Source organism: Fulmarus glacialis, unplaced genomic scaffold, assembly GCF_000690835.1.
Source record: "Fulmarus glacialis isolate BGI_N327 unplaced genomic scaffold, ASM69083v1 scaffold17509, whole genome shotgun sequence".
In the NCBI taxonomy this organism is placed as follows: Eukaryota; Metazoa; Chordata; class Aves; order Procellariiformes; family Procellariidae; genus Fulmarus; species Fulmarus glacialis.
The window spans coordinates 1-18648 of record NW_009231566.1 but is presented as its reverse complement, the minus strand read 5'-3'; the positions used below and the strand labels follow the sequence as shown (position 1 = coordinate 18648).

Below are 18648 nucleotides of genomic sequence, written 5' to 3'. Positions count from 1 at the left end.
GTGGTCCGTTAGCTGGTTTGGTGTAAGGCTTTGGGAGCAAGTCCTTTCAATTTCTAAAAAAGCGGTAATAAAAGTAACCAAACCTTTACTGCACGGTGTAACGACTTTGACTAAGCAAATACAGTTCAGATAATGCCCAGATAGTGGCAACATCAGTAACCTTCTAACTGGCTGCAAATATTTTTTTTTTTCCAGCCAGCAGGACAGAGCAACAGAAGATGCTTCTAACAGTGGTCCCTGAATAGCCTCTCAAATCTGATTAGTCACAAGACACTATTTTAATTAATCTTTGGAAAGGAGGTGAAGAAATGTGGCTGGCAGCCTGTTTTAGTGTTACAGTGTGCAGTGCTTAACAATTCTATTCGCTGACAGTGCCTTCTGCAGTAATGGTATCTCAATAAGTGCACACTCACAGTGCATCAGGAGGAGCTAGTATGATATAAACTCAAAAGCCTCCTGAATCTGAAGTGTGACTGTCTCTCTGGAAATAGTCCATTTCATGATTAGCTTGCTATTGATGTGCCTTAGCTAGTTCTGTGGTTAAAATAAGGTGTTGCATATGGCAGAGGAATCATTCTTCCCACTGCACCTTGAAGTTAATGCAGGTGCCTGGTCTGCACTAGGATTTTACTACAGGATTGCCAACAAAAGCAAGATACTTATGCTTACATAGGGTATTTTGACACTGAGGACACATCCAAGGCTTTATGCAGCTCCAGACTGATATACTACTGCAAAACTCCCTGGACACTAGATGTGCACATCTTTGGTTCTGCGGGATTCATACGCATTGCTACTAATGTCCCTGGAGCAAATTGATAGTGTCATGGTAACTTAGTGTTCAGTTACCCAAGGTCAGTGTGGGAGATGGTAAACTTAGTATGTCCTTGCAATGGCCTGGTGGAGAGGGGATGTATATTATCATTTTAAAAAAGATCTCTTTGAATTTTCTTTTCAATGTCCTTTATGTTGGTATTGTCTGGAGTAAGCTGTTTCTGGTGAATGAGGTAGACAGCATAAACTGTATTTTGTGTAGATAACTGGTGCTGCACTGAAAAAACTTCCTTGTCAGATGAGTTGCCAAAGTGAGGAGATAACCTCCTCTCATCAGAAGTTTTAAAATCCTATGGAAAAGGAGCACTTGCTTTTCAGTCTGAGATAGTAACTCGAAGAAAGAAGAACTTGGAGAAATTAAAGGAAGTGTGTAGAGGCCTTATCCCTAGTTCAGCTCTGCTGTAATAGTGGTGGACGATGGGCAGCCATAGCACGTGCTTGCAGGCAGTGCGTCACAGTCTCCGGTGACGTACAGAGGACTGGTGAGGTATGCGAAGGCTGTATGATTTCACATGTGGCCTGGCTTTTTCAGTAATAACAAATTAAGTTGATGTTTTAATTGCTACTCTCATACAGAGGAACTAGCAACGTAGCAGCTTGTCTGACAGTGTGATCCGGGTCTGAAAGGTGCAGCCTATTTCATGTGCTGTAGTCTACAGTCTGGTCTCCTCCTCTGCGGCACTGGGACCGGTAAAGCCCATTCAGCTCTAGTAGTTGACCTGCAACTATACTGTGCGGTCTTGTGGCTTTGCCCTTGACAGCCTTCCTGAGATGGCAGGCTCAGCACTGTTTCCCCTCCTTTTTCTTACGTCTTTGAAGCCTCAGTGTTTTGTTCGCTTCTGAGAAGCAGTTGTCAGCTAGTGCCAAAACCAGTTCTCTGGCTTAGTGGAGTGGTTTTGGACATAATACCAATGTTGAGAGAACAGGTGAGATGTGCTGAGAAGAACCTGACAAACATCGAGCAGGTTGACACATGGCTTTTATGTACAAGGTATGCCTGGAGTTGCCCAGCATGACTCACTTCCCCATAGCCTAGTGTCTGCTCGCTGTGTTTCATGAAGTCTGGTTGCACCCAGGTAATCTTCATACAGCTTTGGCTTTAGCTGTGTGTTGAATTCCCGCTGGCCAGTAGGGTTGGTTCACCTATTGATTTCAACATAATGTTGAAAGGGACCTTTGCAAAGGTGCTTTCCTAAAGTACTTAAAACTGGCTCTTCCTGACCCCAGCCATGTTGGCAGCTGCCAGGAGGAATAGCTAAGCTGTCTGTAATCCTCACCTTATGACACCCTTCTTTTAAGTTAACATATGCAGTTGGAATCTGCAATGGAAACAGTAAGGCTAAGAGTTAGACCTCGATTGAGGAATGATGGGTGTGAATGTTGGATCTGCTCCAACTTGTGCTTTCAGCACTGTTTGCTGCTGGTGGGGGTGTGCCAGATAACTTCATGTTTTTGAAGAACGGCTGTTGGGCATTTCAGTCTATGAGCTGGAGGACTTCAGAAACAAAGGGCATGTCATGCATAATGTCAAAGGAGGACTTGCCAATTCAGTTATTTGAAGAATTATGCTGTGGTGTCTCGAGATAGATCTTGTGATGTACTTCTAATCGAGCAAAAGAACCCGTTATGTTATTGAACACACCACAGGCATCCTGGAGCAGGGTTTTAGCTGACAACTAATTAGACAGCTTATTTTATCTAAAGCAACTCTTTTCTCAGGACAGACCTGCTCTGGGTTAAAAGCTGGCTAGGTACTTCTGTGTTTAATATGTTGGCCATGTAGGATTTGCATCCAAATTTTAAAAGTTATTAGTAAAATTGTGTGGGCAATGAAGGAGGACTTGTTAGCATTGTTTTCTTGTGTGTATCTGAAAATATCTTCCTAATGGTACCATTTATTGTATACCTGTATTGTTATCCGTGCATTACCTAGTGTGTCTAGACAAGTGCCACGCTGGCTAACTGACTGCATACCCAATATGATAGTATCTTTTTTTAGAGCAGCAGGGATTAAACTGAAGAGGATCAGTGTGGTATTTCCCCAGGAAGGGCTATTCTTAATGCCAGCGGAGGCAGCGTGTGCTCCATGGGGCTGGGACAGCAGCCTCTGAGCGCTGTGATCTGGAACTCTCTGCCTTCCTGATCAACCTGGCTGCTTCTTGGCTGTCTTTTTTGTTTTTCTTCTTAATTTTGCCATTTAGATTGTCAGATCCCGCGCTAAATTATTTGTCTGCTCAGTTAATTCTCAAGGCTATAAAATAAGTTTGCTTATCTATCTTGGGAACAGGATAAAACAGCAAGTGTCTGCAAAGTGTCCCATAATCTAGAGATAAGACTCTGTAGAACTGCATGTCACTGTCATTACATGTATAAAGTTGTTAAAGCTGTTTTAAAATGTTTTTCAGGTTCTAAATGGCTTCTAAGAAGTTGGGATCCGACTCTCATGGTAAGTGAAATTTGGCATCCTTGTCTTTTCAACAGGATGAATCCTGCTGTTGCTGCTGACTAATGTCCCAGTGTAGACAGACCATAGAGACTAATCTGTTTAGCCTCTAAGTAGTTTTTTGTTAGGAATGAAGTGCCTTGGCTTCCTTCTTGCATAGTTGCTTGCTGATGCTGTGCCTGTTCTCTGGTTAAACTGAAATTCAGCCTGTGACTGTTCCCTGCTCCTTCGTGGCAGAATACCTTCCCCTTCCTCCACTTCCCCCTTCAAAATCAAAGCTGAACTGCAGTTGTGATGCTGATCTGATGTTTGCTGAAGTGGACACTAGATCCGTAGCTCCTTTCTATGGAAGTCACATGAGAAGTTGGATTGAAAGTGAAGCTTTTAATATATCATTGAGCTATGCTTGCTTTTTGTTCAGCAGTGAATTTTTTTCCTATTCAGCAGGCAAGTGAAGAAGAAAGTATCTTCTACATTTGAGATGCATAGTGTCATGCAGATACTGGTATAATAAAAATTATTTGCCTGTATATGTGCTTATCTTTTAGAAAGTGGGGTGTAATTTGAGAGGATTAATATTTCTATGGAACATGAAAGTTCAGTTTGTTGTACGTAATGTAGCTTCTTCAAATCACTAATCATTCAAGGCAGTACTGGGAGGTTCGTGTGAAATTTCTAACATGATTTTTCATGCTATAGAAACTTTGCTTTTAGAAACTCAGCCTTGATCTTCCTGGATAATCTTTCAGATAAGAGGGTCCTGGGGAATTCCATTTTTCCTTGTGCTTTTTATTCAGTCTTGCCAGTGTAAAGTTGAAGTACAGAATAAGAAATGCCTCACTTACATACATGGTTAAGGATTAATAAAAATGGCCTATCAAAACTTAATTTTTAGATGGTCTCCTTTTGCTGTGGCCCAGTGATCCTGCTGCAAGTCGATTAATTTCTTTATTAGATAGCTGCCATCTCTTCAGGAGTTGCTCTTGTATCTGTGAATGGTCTCTGTGAACACTCTGAACTGCTTGTCTCTGGAGTCTGTTTTTATTTCTCTCTTCTGCTTCCTAAACCAGACTAGCAAAGACACTACTCGAAGCTAGAATTCAACCTGTCTTAAATATTTCTCGAAACAGTACTGTGTGGTGGAACATGCTCCTGGCTTCAAAATAACAAAATGAAACCAAATGGTGCTGTAAGCTGGCTGGTTTACTTGTCTACCCGTTTGTGTACCCTCTGTTCCTGATGACACCAGTGACACTGTCACAGTACTGTTTCTGAGGAGTAGTGGAGCAACTTCCTTGGCTTATTATGTCTTAAGAAATCAGCAGGGCAATTGTTTCAGTATTCTCCAGGGTTGTTAAGAATTAATCCCACTAAGTGAATTTTGGGTTACTTTAAAGTATCTAGCCCAAGAGCTACCTTCAGCTCAGTGTCTCTGGCAGGCTGATGAAATTGGTCAACATAGTTGATGCATCTCTTGTACTTACTGTTGAGCTGCTTATTGGAAGTTAGAGGACTGCTGTTGAATCACAGAATGATTGAGGTTGGAAGGGACCTCTGGAGATCATCATGTCCAAACCTCCTGCTCAAGCAGAGCCACCTTGAGCAGGTTGCTCAGGACCGTGTTCAGATGGAGATGAAGATGAGAATATAAGGTATGGGTGGAGAGAAAGGAACCCTTTTCGGGTCTTGAAGGGTATTCTTAGCATACACCTGTAACTATGCCTAAGCGTGTAACTTCAAATGTTCTCCTGTCACTTGAATAATTGGAAGTTCAAGCTTAAGTTCTAATAATTAGTGGCATCTGGAAATGCAGCTCTCATCTGTTGCACAACAAACGTGGGTTATACCAAGTGCAGTACGTTAATATTGTTGTATTGTCACTGTCACTACACAACTTGAAAGCTTTTAACTCCAGTTTCTGAAAATTATGTGTGTGTGGTTTGTGTGACCACAAAAATTAAGTTCCACTTGGTTTCAAAACTGTTCCCCATTCATAACTGCTAACTGGTCTTATCTGAAATGTTTCCATTTTGCTACCAAACTGGAGGACACTTCTATGAGTTGGCCAGTGATTTCCGCATTACGCTAAAGTGGAGAGAAATCTTACCCTTCCTTGGGCCAGGAATATCATATAGTGCGCAGGGTCAGAGATCAGACTGACAGGTACAGTTTTGCCAGGGCTATTCTCAGAACTTCCTCAGTATGCTTTTCACTGCTAAAAAGATGAAGTGGCTAACAGACATATTGAATAACAGTTCAAAAAAAACCTTTGCTTCACTTGAACATGTGATTATTGAAACAGTGGCTTGCATAATATTTTCTATATGTAGGTTTTGCTTATTGCTTTAGAATTTGCCATTTAAAACAATTTGCACCCTTACGCATCAGTGTGTTCAGGCAGAAGGTTCATCCGTTTACAAAAAGAAAAGGGTTCTTGGCTTTCTGGATCAGATTTTAACTTTGCTAGACTAGTACTGTTCTGACTGGGGTGGAACAAAGTGAATACTATGTGCATCAGCGTTTTGCGTCAGAAGGACTTTTTACTGTCAAATGTCCTAAAACATTTGGTGTGTTTCTTAACGTGTGCTTGCAGGTTTTGTAGCAGAGTTGTATTCAAGATGAGGTGATAGCAGTGGTCATTATTAAAAAAATCATTATACTGGGAAGAAGCTAGAAGGTTTTTATTCCTTAGTCTAGCTTCTGAGGTTAAACTGGCAGCTGTCAATGCAGCTCATCTAGTCTAGGTGTGTTTAGGTTGGTTTTTTTTTTTACTGCACCAAAACAAAGAGTGTTGCTATGTAAATACCACAATGTGTGCTTGTACCCTCTGTGGCTAGTATCTGTTTCAGGCAAAGGTGGCCGCTGTGTGAGGGGAGATGTCTACCACTTACTGTGTCAGTAGGTCTAATAAGACAAGTATTTGCATACTGAGCAATTTGGGCTGTGAGATCAATGCAGAGAAGTAATCCTGCTTCGCTTGGATCATCCTGCTTAGAGCAGGGCTCGTACCAGTGGGACTAAGCAGGGCATAGTAGCAGCCGTCACACCGGCCTCTGAGCAGTCGGGAGAGCTGGTTGTCTCTGACCTGGCCATGATTTACCACTCTAGATGCAAAGGCTGCCACAGTTGCTATTTCTGCAAAAGCAAACACTTTGGCATATCCAGGTTCCCAAATTGCCAGCTCGAATACAATTTGGATGCCGTATTGCAAATAGTGGTGTTGGTGGCCAGTGAGGTGCCATCTGGATGCTGTGCTGTGTAGTGCTTGAATGTGTGTTTCTCAGTAAGGATCAGTGAAAATACTATTATGTTCTGCCTGGAGCTTTTTTTTGTCCTGGTGGTGCAGGTGGGATGTACATTACTCAGCCTGATGGTTTCAAAGCTGGCGGAAGTACCACCTGTGTCCTAACCAGCCAGTGTGGTGCATAGTATGAGAGCTCAAGTGATGACAGCACATAAACATTTAACTCCAAATTAACAGGATGTTCCTGTTTTTGAAAGCTGCTTGTCCTTTTGGAGCCTGTGGCTGTCTTGTTGTAGATGAGTCAACAGTGAAGGAACACAAACAGTACTTAAACTGTCATCTGAGTATGAAAATGGGTCGGATAAAAATGGCAAGTCACAGCTCACGGAGCAAGAGGTTAGTCACTGAACACCATCTTAGATATTGCCACTAATATCTTTTTGGATCTGCAACAATCAAAGCGAAGTTAAAAATGAGTGCTAGAGGAACACTTCAGATTGGTATACTCAGCCAGAAACCTTGCCTGTAATTCTGAAAGCTTAGACCAGTGGTCCAAGAGACCCCTTTCAGTTAATTGAGAAACTGAGTGCAATTTATTTTGTGGGTTTTCTAATACTTCTTCACAGCAGCTCAAGGAAAGCAAACCTATAGCCTGGCTTCTTGGAGGTGATTGAGCTCTGAGTGATTCTGCCTCATGAGTTTGCAGGATGCCTGAAGAGTTTCATCCTAAAACACTTTTTAAATACCATGTGTAAGTGATAGATATAAAGGATAGATGGAGGCACCATGAAATAAGTCTAAGGCCTCTCACTGGAGTGATCACAAATCAGACAGCTGATCAAGTTAGATTGCCTTGTTTCAAAAATGAGAATTGCTATGCTAAATAGTCTTGAGCTATTTCACGGTGTTTTGGTTAAAGTGGAGCATCTAGACTTCGGGCCACTTTGCCCTTGTGACCACTTCTGTCCAAGTGTTACTTCCTACTTGTATGCCAAAACCTGGATTTTAGTTTGTCTTAGCTGCTCTAAAGCTGGGTCATTTTAAAGCCTGTTTTGAATATGACAAAAAAATGATGGATTGTTATGTTGTGGATTTGGGGGTTTTTTAATAGCTATGGGCTAGAACTTTGAAAACAAAAAAAACCAAGCCAAAACAAAAAAACCCCAAGGAAGTCCAAACAGATTCAATGTGTTTCTGATCAAGCAACTTCCTTTGTATTGAGTCACCTGGTATAGTTAGGGCAGCAGAGAGAAAATAGCTCCCGAATACAGAAATGTGAGTCTTCATTGAATGCATTAGACTTGTAAGTTTTTTTGATACAATTTCTGCTTTTGATCTTAGGGCCTTTCAGTTATCTTGATGATGTCCCATTTAAGATAGGAGACAAATTCAGAACCCCAGCGAAGGTTGGATTACCTATTGGTTTCTGCTTGCCTGATTCTTCTCAGCTTGTCAGAGAAGCCCAGGTAAGTGATGTGTTTTGCCTTTCTGCTCTCTTTCCCCCCCCACTCCTGGCCCCCAACATGTGGTGCTGTAAATTGCAAGTAGTGACAGTTTGCACATGTGTTCAAATGTTAGTCTTGTTGGTCCTGTAGTGTCATTTCGTATGCCCGGCAGTAGTTGCAGAAGATCTGTTAGAACGTGTAGAAAGATAAAAATATGATAGGCTGTGCAAGAAGTTTCTACTTCTTATCACTTTAAAAAGCCTAATAGCATTTGTTTTAGTGTATATACTTCAAAAGAGTACAATGCTTTTGTGTAATAGTTACAGGTCTAAATGTTACCCAGACTAAATTTGAGTAGCATTTTTAAGAGGAAAAATGGTAAGAACTGATACACCTACGCGATGGCATACTTGCAGAATCTTGTTTGAGGGTAACAAGTGTTTCTATGACCATATTTTATGGGTTCTCACAGTGGTGGAATGAAGAAATAAATTTCCAGTTCTTTGTTTTCTGTGTAGTTCTGAGTGGGACTTCTTTTGCAGCTATAGGGCAAGCAGGTTACAGCTTGGTATGGATAGCTTCCAGGTCTTTGAGGAGCATGTCTCTGTTACCATAAACTCTTGGTAGCATAAAATCAATTGCTTTAGCATAACTGTTGAAAATCTAATCTCCAAATGCAGGTTGTGATACAGGAAGTCTAATTGAACTATGTTTTCTTATTTGGATCCATGATTTTCCTTGGTCAGTCCAAATTGATGATTGTTTTCACTTCAGCTGTGAGAGATTGCTGTAGATGGTTCTGCCTTTTTTTCCCCTTTTTTTTTTTCCTGCCCTGCATATTACCCTATTACCCTACATCATGGCTTTTTCATTGTAACCATTAAATGACTACCTGATTGTCCTAATAGACATATTTCCACCCAGTTAAGCTGGTGTGAGAGAGCTAAAGGAGACTCTAATGTCCTATTGCTGGCTTCATCGTGCTATGTCTCCATTTTCCTGCCAAGCTGAGGCTCAAGTATAGTATGCCTGATTGGATTGCAATGCTTTGCGTAATATGATGTGACTATGTAGACTATGTATCTCGCAGTGCAATTTGACTTTTTTACAGCTGTAGTGAGAGCTGTTTAAAAAAAAGTGCAGGGAAGCAAAATTAACTAAAGCCATATATTTTTATATAAATACCCCCCATTTTTTAAATATAAAAAAATACACGGCTTTGGTCAATTTTGGCCATATATGACCATATACATGTATACACACACAAAACTGCGATAGCTCTGCTCAAATAGCAAAGAATGTTTAATGAGTAGTGCCCAGCTCTTCTGCCAGTGAGTTGTTTTTCAAAGTCACCTTGCTGATAAATTGTATATCGCACCTCTTGGAGTCTTAGAGCTAAGGGAAGGGAAAACTGTTAATACAGTTTAGACAACAGGTCTCCAGGATCTCACTGGAGCCCACTGTAGGATGGGATGTGACACAACACATAGCGAGTCCCAGAAAAGCCCAGTAGAAGCCTAGCAAGCCTTGGTGGCTTGTTGCTCTTTAGAGCTAGGAATTTGTATGACCTAGCAGTCCCATGGCAGGAGCACTCCTGTTTGGTTATGTGCCATTATTCTGGCAAGGATATCTTATAACTTCTTGTGAGTCACAGGTAGGTTACACCCTGGACTTAACTTGTAGGCTGTGTTCTCTGAACATTTTGTGGTTATTTAAAGAGCGTTTGAGGCTGTTCATTCTTCATAAGATATTAAAGCTTTAAGTAGATTTAGTCTGTTCAGAATTTTGTCCTCTCAACCAAGCCACACCAGTTTACAGCCAGTAAACTGGTAGTGAGTAGCTTACAAATGCCTTCCTGTGGGAACCTGGCCCTGAAGGAACTTACGTTAAATGAGAAAAGCTTGTGGGATCCTGTCATGCCAGTAACTGCAGCAAAATCTGCTGCTGCACGTAGTTATCATCAGTGTAGCCAGTATACCCCCTTTGGCTGGTGAGCTGTTGGCACTGGGGTAAGAGTACCAATACCTCTTAAACTAGTGGGTGTAAAACTCTAATATCCAGTCCATTAGGAATCTTTTAGGGGGAACTGAGTAATACCGTGTTGGTCTTTGGATGAAAAAATACTCTGCCGTAGTCTTGAATAACTTGTGGACAGATCTGTGGTAGTTCAGTGGTGCCAGATCTGGGTATGACTGCCCATTTAGTAACGCATTAGATTTCCCCTTGCTACATCCATTGTCTTGGGGGGAGAGGGTGGGAGGGCTGTGAAACTGCTCTTGGGACATCAGTAGCTCTAAAGCAAAACTAAATGTAGCAAGGAGGCAAAATATGACATTCTAATCCAGACTATAGACAGGTTTTGCTGCTGGAGGCAAAATGTACTACTTCTGCTGTCTTCTAGCTTGCCAGTCTGTACGTTACAAGAGATGCTGGGGAAAAAAATGATGCCTGTCTGTGGTAATTCTTGTAGCTCTTATTCTATGTTACTTATGTTGCTTTTAGAGGTAGTGGCTATGATCCTTATAATTTATCTTTTTTTTTCTCCTCTCCCATCCACCCCCTGTCAGTATGACTTCTCACTGGAAAAGAAAACAATTGAGTGGGCTGAAGATATCAAAAAAATTCAGGCTGCCCAGAGAGAAGCTGAACGCAAGGCAGAAGAAGCACTAGCGAACTCAAAAGCAGCTCCAGAGGACAGCAGCAAAATGGGGTTCTCAGAGGGACCTTGCCCTGAGGCCATGCCCCCTCCTATAAACCCCATCCTCGCTAGCCTGCAGCACAATAATATTCTTACTCCCACGCCAGCCAACAGCAGCGCTGTGAAGCAAAAGGTTCTCAGTCCAACTCGTCCAAAAGCAGACTTCAACCCAGCTGATTTTGAATGTGAAGAAGACCCATTTGACAAACTGGAATTAAAAACTATCGATGATAAGGAGGAGTTAAAAAATATTCTTGAAATTCATGTCGGTACTACTGGGCCAATTGTTGCCCAGCTGTTAGATAATACTTTGCCCAAAGGTGGGTCTGAGTCTGTGTTGCAAGATGAGGAAGTTCTGGCATCCATAGAAAGGGCCACGCTGGACTTCAAGCCCCTTCACAAACCCAATGGCTTTATCACTTTACCGCAGTTGGGAAACTGTGAAAAGATGTCCCTGTCTTCCAAAGTGTCCCTGTCCCCTATCACTTCAGTGAGCAATATCAAATCCCTGTCCTTTCCTAAACTTGACTCCGATGAGAGTGATCAAAAATCATCAAAGCTCACAAGCACTTTCCACAGTACCTCCTGTCTCCGCAATGGCACTTTGCTCAGCTCTTTGCAGACCTGTGCTCAGAGTAAAGCCAGTGAACTGAATGGACACCATATGGTTGGTCTTTCCGCTCTAAATGAGGACAGTGGCATGGAGACATCAACATTATCCTCTTCATCCAGGCTGCCTTCCCTGGCTGTGTCGACAGTTTGTACAGAAGAAGAATCATCTCAAAGCACAGCGACTACGGTAAACATGCAGTGGATTAGAATTGGGGTTGCTGGGGAGATGTGGAGGTGCGGAGGCAAATGTTGCTTCTAAAATGTCCTGTGGCAATGGTTTTAGTTTCGTTTAATGGGAGTGATGTGTAGATCCTCTTAATTTACAGGGCAAATTCATCAATCCAACAGGTCTTCATGCTGGCAGTTCTGAACCTCAGATTTTTACTCTGCAAGTTTCCCCAAAATACGATATTTTTAGACCAGTTCTGGTGATTTTTCTTTCAGCTTTTCAGCTCTTGTTGTTCATAGTTGCACACCTTTGAGCTAAGCGTGTAAGATATCTTCTTTGTATGGTCCTGCATTCTGTCTTAAACAACTGAGATATATCAGGTTCTGAAGAGCTATTAGGTTTTGAGTTAAAGCTCCTCTAGATTTGTTCCTCGGCTTGCTTATTTATTTGCTGGAAATAATGGGAAATGCAGGCTTTTCAAGGAATAGAAGCAATAATAGATTAAAAAACACAGATGTGCTGTGTCATTCAGGAAAGAAAGAAGTACTTGCAATTGACCTGCAGTGAAATAAGTGTGTCGTCATCTTCTTTTTTTTTTTTTTTTTTTTTCCCTTCCTGAGATCCTTTTAAAATCTAATCTTTAAAAGGAAGAAAATGATGGTAGTCTGAAATCTGGTATTTACCTTCTTCCTTGTGAAGGAGGGTGGAAGGTTTGCTTGGTGGTTACCAAAACCAGTCTTGAAGATCATCAGATCATCTCAGATCGCTAGTGTTACAGCTGGTTGCTCTGAGACGGGAGGTTGATGCTTCATTTCCTCAAACTTGTAGCAAGTTTTAAAATTACTTTGAGGACACTTAACTTCACGCAAGCTGTTGTCTTTGTCTCTTTGTGAATAAGAGCAGAGATTTGTGTAAGCTTGTGGGCTTTTTCCCAAAGAACCTAAGATCTGGACACCAATACTCATGAAGCCTAGTGAAAGCTGTATAGTCAAATCCTCTAGCTGGCTCTAAAATAATCTGGTTTCTTCTGTCCAATGTAAGCAGTGCTTCAGAGGTTCTGTGATCTTACTGGCATACTGTAGTTTTTTGTGTGACACCATGTGCTCTGAAACAAGTGACACTGCTTCTCTCCCGTTGTTCTTTCACTTCTTTTCAGGCTTAGGTAAATGCACTATTAATTGCGAAATACAATATTCTGGCAACTAGTGTATTTGTCAAAGCACAGCAGAACAGCTGTTTATTGATCACTAGAACAAATTAATACAGTAAACTTTGGCAGAAGCGGCAATGTGCTGAAAACTGCTTACTGCTACAGATCACGGGTTTGAGATGCGATTATATGATCGTATGTAGCTCAGAGGTGAAACCTCGAAGTATGACACATGACACATCTCTAGGAATTAACATGAAAGGTCACTTACAACTAGATAGATGGGCGTTCAGATGGCCAAATTTTCGCTCTAACTATTCAAATCTCTATGCTGGATTAAAACTTATTAAAGATCAAGAGGGAAGGTGTATTCTTGAGAATGCTGTAAGGGAAGATACAAACTGATAAACAAACAGGCTTATAGGGGAAGTAATAAAGATCTTCATTTGAAACTATTTCTGCTTTGGAAGTAGCAAACCAAGAAATAGGTATGCCGACAGAACTAGTTCTTTCTGTTTAAATTCCAAGACACCAGACTATACTTGTTCCATGTTTCCACAGTATGGTCCCAGTGGCTGGAGAATAACAGCTGAGCTGCAAGAAATTGAAGTAAATGCAACAAAAGTATTGAAGTAAATGTAACAAAAATCCTCAGAGTATGAAAATGATAGAAGGAAGTCACAGTCATCCCTGTGGCTGGGAGCGGAAGGGTCATATGTCCCTTTTCTGCAAGATTACACAAGAATAAGCCTGTCCTTTTTAGAAAGCCGTGGGACAGTTATATGTCCTAGTGTACTCCACAGTGATTTTTTTCTTTTTTTTTTTTTTTTCTTTCTCACAAGACTAGAAATTGTAACTTTGGATTCGGAGCTACTGCTGGAGTTTATGCTTTACCAGTGAATTGGATCTAGGATTTTTTGGATGGAAATGAACCTGTGATTTCTCTGAGGCTGCACTGGTTCTGTCCTGGGTGGTCCCCTCTCCTCTTTTTTTGAAGCTCACTGGTTTGCTTCGTGCAGCATTGGCAGAGGGAGAAATGGCTAGTGAAGACAACAGGTTGGAATTAAACAAAGCTGGTCAGAGACCTGACTAGTATGATGCATTTTATTTAGAGAGATCTCTGGTTACGGGAAAATGGGGCACTCCTGGGGGACCATTCAGAATATATACCGCTGCAGTAGTGTGATGTGTGTGGGCACACCAGCTGTAGGCAGGGCTCCCGGCCTCTATATGAAGTCCCTAAAAGTAGGCACAGTGTGCAAGTGCATACTGAAAGCACTGCATGTCTGCTTCTGGAAGGGCACTGAAATGCAAGTTTGAGACATAAGGGAGCATGGCTGCTGAGTGACAAGTTCTGGCTTCGTCCCCTGCAATTCCTTTAGATGTTTCCCTCCTCCACTGGAAGTCACTGACCACAAGCACAGGTTGTCAAGCTCAAGTCAATTGAGGAGGAGGAGTTGGTTTTCCCAGACTCTTGAATCTCTGGTGTCAGAACCAGTTCTGGTTTTCCTGGCTGCAGCATCAATAACAAAGCATCATTCTTCAATTTGGTAGCCAGCTGATTTCAGGGCTAGTCCAGACCCTCATTTCAGTGTATCCCATATTCTAGTGCTTTTTGCTCTGGCAAAAGTGCCTGGAGAGGGTGTGTGCGAAGAGCTTTGAACCCCTATACCACCATGAGGAGAGGTTATTGGGTAAACCAGTCCATCAGACTGAATATGATCTCTCAGGCTTTGTCTCCTAGAAGAGAAATTCTTACCTTGGAGATGAAAATGGTCGGAAATGCAGAACAAAATGTCCTTGGTGGTGGTTTGTTTTTTTTTTTCTTTTTTGCAAATGAATGGAATTTGTCAAAATCCTAATAGATTTTTCTCAGAACTGTTTTTCTATAAACAGTTTTTTGTTGTTTAGTTTGGGCCCAAAGAAGGCCTTTCTGAAAGAAGTGGACAAGCTTTCAAGCAATCCATGTTGGCATAGTAAGTATCAAGAAATGCAAAAAACTGAGGCTCTTGGTCCAGAGTGATTTCTTGCAGTCTTTTCTAATTCTATTTAAAATGCAGGAAGACTTTTAAATGGATGAATTGAAACGTGCAGATTTGGTGGGGCAAAGTTCTGCCTTTGCACTGCTGCTATCTTGGGTGAAGTAGTATAAGGTGGTGGGTTGGTTCTGCCCTCTGGCAGCCTGGTTCTGCAGAAATGGAGCAGGTGTACAGCAGAGAACGTTACCCAGCCTTTTTGGTGGGAATGGGACCAAGCATTGGATATTGGTAGAAAAATGACATGCTCTTTTTAGCCAGTGTGCAACATTGCATATATATGGTGTATGAAATGCAGTGCTTTGAGAGTAGAAAAGGGGTATATGTTTCTCTTAGCCCTTCCCATGGTCAAAAAGTCAAGAGAAGTCTCTAGAGAATGACTTCAAAATTATCACTATCGTTCAGGCTGTGTAGCACTGGGTCAAGAGCTGAACAGGAGCCAGCATGTTACACTGAGCTGTATGAACATGTAGCAGTCACAGTGACAGAATAAAAAAGCTTACAATTATTGTGAGGGGCCACACATCCTTCTGGGAGCATAATCCATTTATAGAGTGCTGAGAGAAGAAACGATCCTTATGATGGCTATTCTGTAACTACACACAACTGCATAATGTCTGCATCTCACATGTGGAAGCCTGATCAGACCACAAGTCTCTCTAGTATTGTAGACTTATTCACAGATCTCTCCTATAAAACCCTTCTCCCTCAGCTATAGCAAATTCTGCTCACTAGTGCATGATGTTTATAGTCATCTTATTCGTGTGTTGTCCAACAGGTACATGCAGACTACAAGGAAACAGAAATCCCTGTGGTAAGTTCCCAAATACTTGTGTGCTTGCACTGGATCACGTTTCTGAAAATCTCCAGAAGTAGTGTTCCTTTGAGTACAAAAAATCATAGGTGACAAGTAAACTTGGGGTGAAGGAAGCAATCTCCATGCTTCCTCTGAGGTACAGGGTTTGGCTATATCATAAGGACCTTCACTGTTGCAAAGGTTGGGTATTGAAAGGTTTTCGTCCACCAGTAGGAGAGGGTATATTGCGAAGAATCCAGGTTGTTTGTTGTTTTGAGGGTAAAAAGAGTATGGTGGGAGTCAGACTACGTGCACTGCTTGGTTTCATCCTAACAGTGAGTAACCTCCCAAGGGTAGTCTAGAAAGCCTCTTGGATTAATTACATGGGATATCCTGGTTCTGCACTAGCCAGAAACCAGATGTGGGGATGCAGAAGATGACTATTACCTCAGCCTCTGGGTTTTCCCCTTTAGGTAACGCACCAAAATTTCGCAGTGTCTAAAGTGCCCAACACCACCAGCTGCACAAAGCGGTCGGGTGGCCCTGCTCCTGAACTACAGCAGATCCTCTCCGCTAGCGAGAGGCAGTGCGTAGAGACGGTCGTCAACATGGGGTACTCGCCTGAGAATGTCCTGAAAGCCATGAAGAAGAAGGGACAGAACATAGACCAGGTAAGAGATTGTGCAATGGGAAGGAGACCCTTGATTGGATGCTGATTCTGCTGAGAAACAACCTTGGGTTTGCAAAATGGATAGAAGGGAATACTTTTATTCTAACGGGGTTCCAGCCTGTAGCTGCTGCGATATTAACCACTAGAGAAGTTGTCACTTGGCAGTAAAGGCTCCCAAAACCAAAGAAAAGGGTGGCTGTGCATGTTTCTGATGAGAGACTGCTTGAGTGCTGGGTCAGAGCTGCACCGAGCTTGGGATAAGCCTTTAGCTCCATGTGAAGCTGGGAGAGGTACTGGGTCTTCCCAGGAGCCACAAAACCATCTGAAGGAAGCTTAGTGTGGCTCTACGGCATGCTTAGTGCCATGTGACAAAAAAACAGCCAACTTCCCCTGTTCTGAGCACGGTTTACGATGCTAACGTCTCTCTTTGTAGAGAGATTGGCCCCTGCAGGCTTACGACAGCCCTGAAAGGCTCTTGCAAGGCATCACTGACCGACTTTCTTTTGTGTGCTCTGGTTGTGGTGCTTCCTGCCTCATGTGTTGCCTCAAACGCTTGCTAAAACCAGGTCACATAGCATAAAGCGCTGCAGGGTGAAGCGTGGTTCTGGGCCTTGGATCCGCGTCAAACAAACATTTTAAAGCGGGGAGAGCGTGGCCAAGTTTTCTGTGCTGACCCTAGGCAGGCTGTGTGCTGTCTAGAGCATCGCCTGGCAGGACTCTCTGGGGAGGAGGAGTGTCCCAGTGACTTCTGCTGGTGGAGCTGATCTGTTTGCCCACTACCTACGCATCGAGAGTGGTTTAAGCTGTGCGCTGCAGTGAACTGTAGTACCAAATGGAAAAAGAGGCCCTTAGGAGGGTGGTTTTAAATCCTGCTATATTTGCAGGCTGCGTTCTTTCGCCTTCATACCATTACCTATCTGACTTTTCCCTGTACCTCCCAAAGCTGAGGATGGATAAGAAATTTGGCAGTGGTGTCTGGGTGTGTGAGCTGGGATTTGCAGCTCACTCGCCAGTATGCTGAGTTGATCTTAAAAGGCTGACTGCTTTTAGATTGCATCAGCTCTTGCAGCTGTCTGAGAGGAAGCTAAAAGCTGATGCATCTTGATTGCTGGACCTACAGTTTCATTTTAAAAACTTGTAGTATAAAAAGCACAATTAAACAACTGCCTTCTGCTCAGTGATCAGGCACGGAAGGCTAAAGATAGGCTTCTGAGACTGTTTTGATTATAGTGGAAGATGACGTTCAGAGCTGGTGGGACAGCACAGGAGGACAGAAGGGCTGGTCTGTTTTCTCTGAAGAAGCTCTTGCATAAAGAGCGTCTCAACTCTACTAGGAAGGACTTCACCTCGATCCCTGGTGAAGCCTTGAGTAGAGTCGTGCTTAGCCCCTCTGCAAGTACAGAGATGGTATTCAACCGCGTGCTGCGAATGCCACTCTGCAAACTTAGTTTCTTTTCTTCATTTCCCACAGGTTTTGGATTACCTGTTTGCACATGGACAGCTTTGTGAGAAGGGCTTTGATCCACTTCTTGTTGAAGCAGCTTTGGAAATGCACCAGTGTTCAGAGGAGAAGGTGAGGGCGCAACGTGCTAAGCAGTAGAGAGAATGCGCCGTGATCGGGAATTCAGCAGCAGTTCCTCTGGCTGATGTAATATTCTGGCTTTCTTGGTAGTGCTGCCTTGTTTCTAAAACTGACTGCCAAAGGACATCCTTGCAGTGATAAAGCAAATACGTGTTAAAGCATTAGAGTTCTTTTGCATTGTTTTATCACTCTCACTTGCATGCATTTTTATGGGGACAGGATTTTTTAAAGACCTTGCTTATTCTGGTTGTAATGTTTTGAACCCAGAGTTCTTTGTGGGCGAGGTGCTTGGTACAGAGACAGTTAATTTCAGAAGCAGCAAATTATCTTTTGAACCCTGCCAGCCTCCTCTGGCCATGAATTTTCTCCCTTGTACAAACGCATCTGCCTGGCTGCTCAGCCAATTGGGCTAGGACTTGCTCTGGAAGAAGCCAGAAAATACGGGGTTTGGGGTCTGGTTCATTGTCTGGCTGCTCTACCAGCACCAAAGGTATAGTGGCAGGAGTGGGTAGTCAGGGCAGAGGACATCAGGATCTTTTAAAGTCTGCCAGCCTGTGGTGTGCCAAGTTATTATATGAAATCTTTAGAGGTGCAGCCCAACCCTCCCAGACATATATATGCCTTCCTGCCTTTCTTGGACTTAATGATGAGCTTGTAAACAGAGGAACAACAGTGTCAAGATGGGAGAAGTAACTGAGTTCAGGAAACACATTTGATAGGGGCTTAACCCCAAAATTGGAAATGACTGATCTCCTGATTCCCCATTTCAATCTGCTTGCTTGTTTTTGTTTTTTTTTCTTTCCCTTGGAATGGAGCGGAGGCACTGTAAATGGCAGAGGGTTCATAAGTCTGATGAGCTGATTCTCTTCTTGCCACTTTATTTTTTTCAAAGCTCAGGGAGGATTTGTGGTTGATGTTGGTAGTATCGTACACAGTGTCATGGTTTCGTCTGGGATAGAGTTAAATTTC

The 18648-nt window shown here is 42.6% G+C and overlaps 1 protein-coding gene across 1 annotated transcript; it reads left to right on the top strand.

The window, feature by feature from the left end:
• Positions 1-3246: 3246 nt before the first annotated feature.
• Positions 3247-17670, top strand: UBAP1 (ubiquitin associated protein 1; the record flags this gene model as incomplete). The annotated part of the gene is made up of 6 exons (XM_009584634.1): positions 3247-3280; positions 7863-7987; positions 10534-11463; positions 15410-15445; positions 15901-16098; positions 17569-17670. Coding segments are annotated over exons 1-6 (1425 nt in total), but the record flags the coding sequence as incomplete, so codon positions are not given.
• Positions 17671-18648: the final 978 nt, after the last annotated feature.